Source organism: Hyperolius riggenbachi, chromosome 9 (assembly GCF_040937935.1).
Source record: "Hyperolius riggenbachi isolate aHypRig1 chromosome 9, aHypRig1.pri, whole genome shotgun sequence".
Lineage (NCBI taxonomy): Eukaryota > Metazoa > Chordata > Amphibia > Anura > Hyperoliidae > Hyperolius > Hyperolius riggenbachi.
Genome location: NC_090654.1, coordinates 95,096,400 through 95,099,770, shown reverse-complemented (window position 1 = coordinate 95,099,770; position 3,371 = coordinate 95,096,400). Strand labels below are relative to the sequence as shown.

General features: G+C 43.8%; 1 protein-coding gene across 1 annotated transcript; it reads right to left on the bottom strand.

Moving 5' to 3' along the window:
• Window positions 1-2,114: 2,114 nt before the first annotated feature.
• On the bottom strand, window positions 2,115-3,047 carry LOC137531673 (olfactory receptor 1M1-like). The gene has a single exon (XM_068251626.1). It carries the CDS (start codon window positions 3,045-3,047, stop codon window positions 2,115-2,117), a length of 933 nt encoding a protein of 310 aa, XP_068107727.1.
• Between the last annotated feature and the right edge of the window lie 324 nt (window positions 3,048-3,371).

Sequence of the window (3,371 nt, the reverse complement as noted above, 5' to 3'; positions counted from 1 at the left end):
ACCCTAGCGATCGCATCCGATTGATAGACGACAGTCATTAAATGTTTATAAACAGATATAGGTATTGCAGCGGTTAACAATGGGTTAATAGGCTAGGCTGGGGTTAAAACTTAACTGTTTTTGGCGGTGCGGTCCCCGGGCCACACCGCACCTCTGCCGCCAATCCCCAGTGTGAATCCGGGCTCAAACAAAATGGAACTCAAATGAGGAAACAGCCCAGTATACAGCAAACTTCCATTTTTTAAGAACATACAATTTTAGTTTTTTTTCACAAAGTCACGGGCTATTGCTACAGCCCAAAACATGTGCATGCATGACCATCTGTGTGTGAGTATCCATAGATAGAGAAGACCCAACTCCAGGTACAAATAACCATCTTATGATAGTAAGTATGTTGTACATAGAGTAAAGCTGCTTATGAGCCAAACTCATGGACAGTCATTTGATTCATTTGATCGAGTGATAGATTTGTACGGCTCTGATTTGCTGCGATGGGTATCTGTAGTCCTATAGTGACTAGTAAGTTGATTCTTACAAATCAGCCATCTGATCAGTCTAATTACATGCCACTCTATGTGTTTTGTCACTCGTCAGTAGTCAAGACACTGGCCATTTACTGCACCACAGACTGCCATTGCTATAGCCTGCCATCTTGTCAGATCTGTACAGTCTGTGACTGCCCTCTTGCATTTTAAACAGTATAATGATGAATTTTAAAAGCATCCCCCCCCCCCCCACACACACACACACACACACAAGTTTAAAAGGATATAGTGGAGAACTGCTCTTGTAGATGCAGTTTGATGTGCCACAGTTAGGCTAGCCACACTCTGGCTTCTTAGCAATTTTCAGTAGATGAAACTGGCACCATCTAGTAAATATAAGCTCTTTATTTTCACAAGACAGCTATCATAGCGACGTTTCAGGGCAGCCGCCCCTTTATCAAGCTAAGCTGACTGCAATAGCTATACCTATTGCAGACAGCTTAGCTTGATAAAGGGGCGGCTGCCCTGAAACGTCGCTATGATAGCTGTCTTTTGAAATTAAAGAGCTTATATTTACTAGATGGTGCCGGTTTAATCTACTGACCCCCCCCCCACACACACACACACACACACACACATAAGACTTGTTTCTAACTCCCATATATTAGTAGTGTCTGGTCATGTGATTTAATTATTATATTAGAATTTTAACTGTAGAAGGCAGCATGATGGTGTAGTGAATAGCATCCTAGCAGCCTTGCAGTGCTGAGTCTCCGGTTCAAATAGCCGGGGCAATATGGAACAGAGTTTGTATGGTCTAAAAATTTTCCAAGACTGCAATGGACATGGGATTATGATAGGGATTAGATTGTTGGCCTTTGTGAGGGTCCATTAAAGACTTATATATGGCTGGGGCAGTCTTGAGTGAGGTTGCAAGTTGAGGTCAGGGCAGGCAGCAGGTTGGTTACAAGTTGAACATGCAGAGGTCAAAGCAGAGGATCAGATGCTAAGTAAGCTGGGTTGAGGACAGGGCTATCAATCAGGAACAGATAGGCAGGCAAACACATAGTACTAGGTAAAGGCGCGTACACTCGCCATACTTCCGCACATGACGGGTCCGCCAGACCCTCCCGCTGGGCGGACATTCAGCCGACAGTAGCACGTGTGGACCCGTCGTGTGTATGGCGTGTGTACGCGCCTTAAGGTGCAACCATGTCAGAGGTATCAGCGCTGGATGTTTGTCGGCCATGGCTATTATAGGCAAGGAACGCTGCTTTGCTGCACATTTTTGTGTGTTGTGCTTGCATAATCACATGCACCAATCTCTGTGCATGTGCAAAGTCAATGTGCGTACTGGACAAGACAAATACTGTAACACTTTACTGCACTTTTCTCTTGGCAGATTCAAGGTGCTTGAGCTGCAGCCACTAGGGCGTGCTCAGTAGTGATACGGAGTCTAGCCCAGTGATGTCTTACTGTATAGGTGCTGGCTTACTGGAAAAGCCAAAACACCCAGGCTGCATGCAGAGAGGTAGACACCCAGGCAGAATCATGGACAGGTGAGTATTACAGGCAATGAGATACAAAAAGTGCCAGAATCTTTGATGCCTCTTTTTCTGGATATGAAAATCATGTCTTTAAAGCAACACAAATCCTTTTTACTGTCCCTTTCACCTCCTTATTTCTTACACTATAGATGAAAGGATTTAACATTGGTGTCACTGCTGTATACAGCATGGAAAATATTCTGTCTGATTCTGGAGAGTGGGTTGAAGAGGGTCTCAAATAAATGAACATAATGGTCCCAAAGTAGATAGCAACAACCATAAGGTGGGAACTGCATGTAGAGAAAGTTTTTTGCCTTCCACGTGAGGAACGGATCTTAAGGATAGTGGAGACTATGTTTAAATATGAAATGATGATCAGAAAAAAGGAGCACACGACTATGATTACTGCGGTTACATACACTAGTGCCTGATTGAGCCTCGTGTCTCTGCAAGATATTTGCAGTAAAAGAGGGATCTCACAGAAGAAATGGTTAATATGAATGGAGTGAAAAAAAGGCTTCACAAAGATCAGAACAACATGCATGGTGGAGGTTATGCAACAAAAGCTCCATGATCCAGCCACTAAATAGACACATAAAGTCTTGTTCATGATAGTATTGTAGTGCAGGGGTTTACAGATAGCAGCAAACCTGTCATAGGCCATGACGGCAAGAAGAATGCACTCTGTTTGTCCTAACGCTACATAGGCAAACATTTGGACAGCACAACCCACCAGAGAGATACTTCGGTCCTTGGAAAGAGTGTTCACCAGTATTTCAGGAACAACACTGGATGAGAAGCCAAAGTCTATGACGGAAAGGTTGCGCAGCAAAAAGTACATGGGGGTCTGCAGATTTGAGTTGATTCTCACCACTAGGAGCAGGAGAACATTTCCCAACACTGTTAGTATGTACATCACTAAGAAGAGTAGGAAACAGATGACTTGGAGGTGAGGGACCTCTGACAAACCTAGAAGAATGAACATGTCTGAAGATGTGTGGTTTGCACAATCCATGATATTCATCTGGGGCCTGGAGAAGAACAAAAAGAGATGCTTAGCTCGCTAATAAGATTTTAACCTGAAAAAATGTGATTCTTCCTACAAAATGCAACCTGAATATACTGTAGGCTCCTGTATTAAGTTATCTGAGTCTGCCATCCAAGTAAAGGTAAGCCTACCTTCTAAAGGCACCTCTTCCTGTCTTGTCATGTTCCTCTAACCCCCTCTCTGGTGGCCCAGCCTATCCCTTATAGTTGCTCTGCTCCCCCTTACAAGGATCATGGAATCTGAGACTAGATAGACCTGACAGAGTGACTGGAGGAAGATGTATAATGCACT

What these genes read in the sequence shown, in the direction of transcription:
- LOC137531673 (XM_068251626.1), bottom strand. Translation starts at nt 3,047, where the DNA reads ATGGATTGTGCAAACCACACATCTTCAGACATGTTCATTCTTCTAGGT.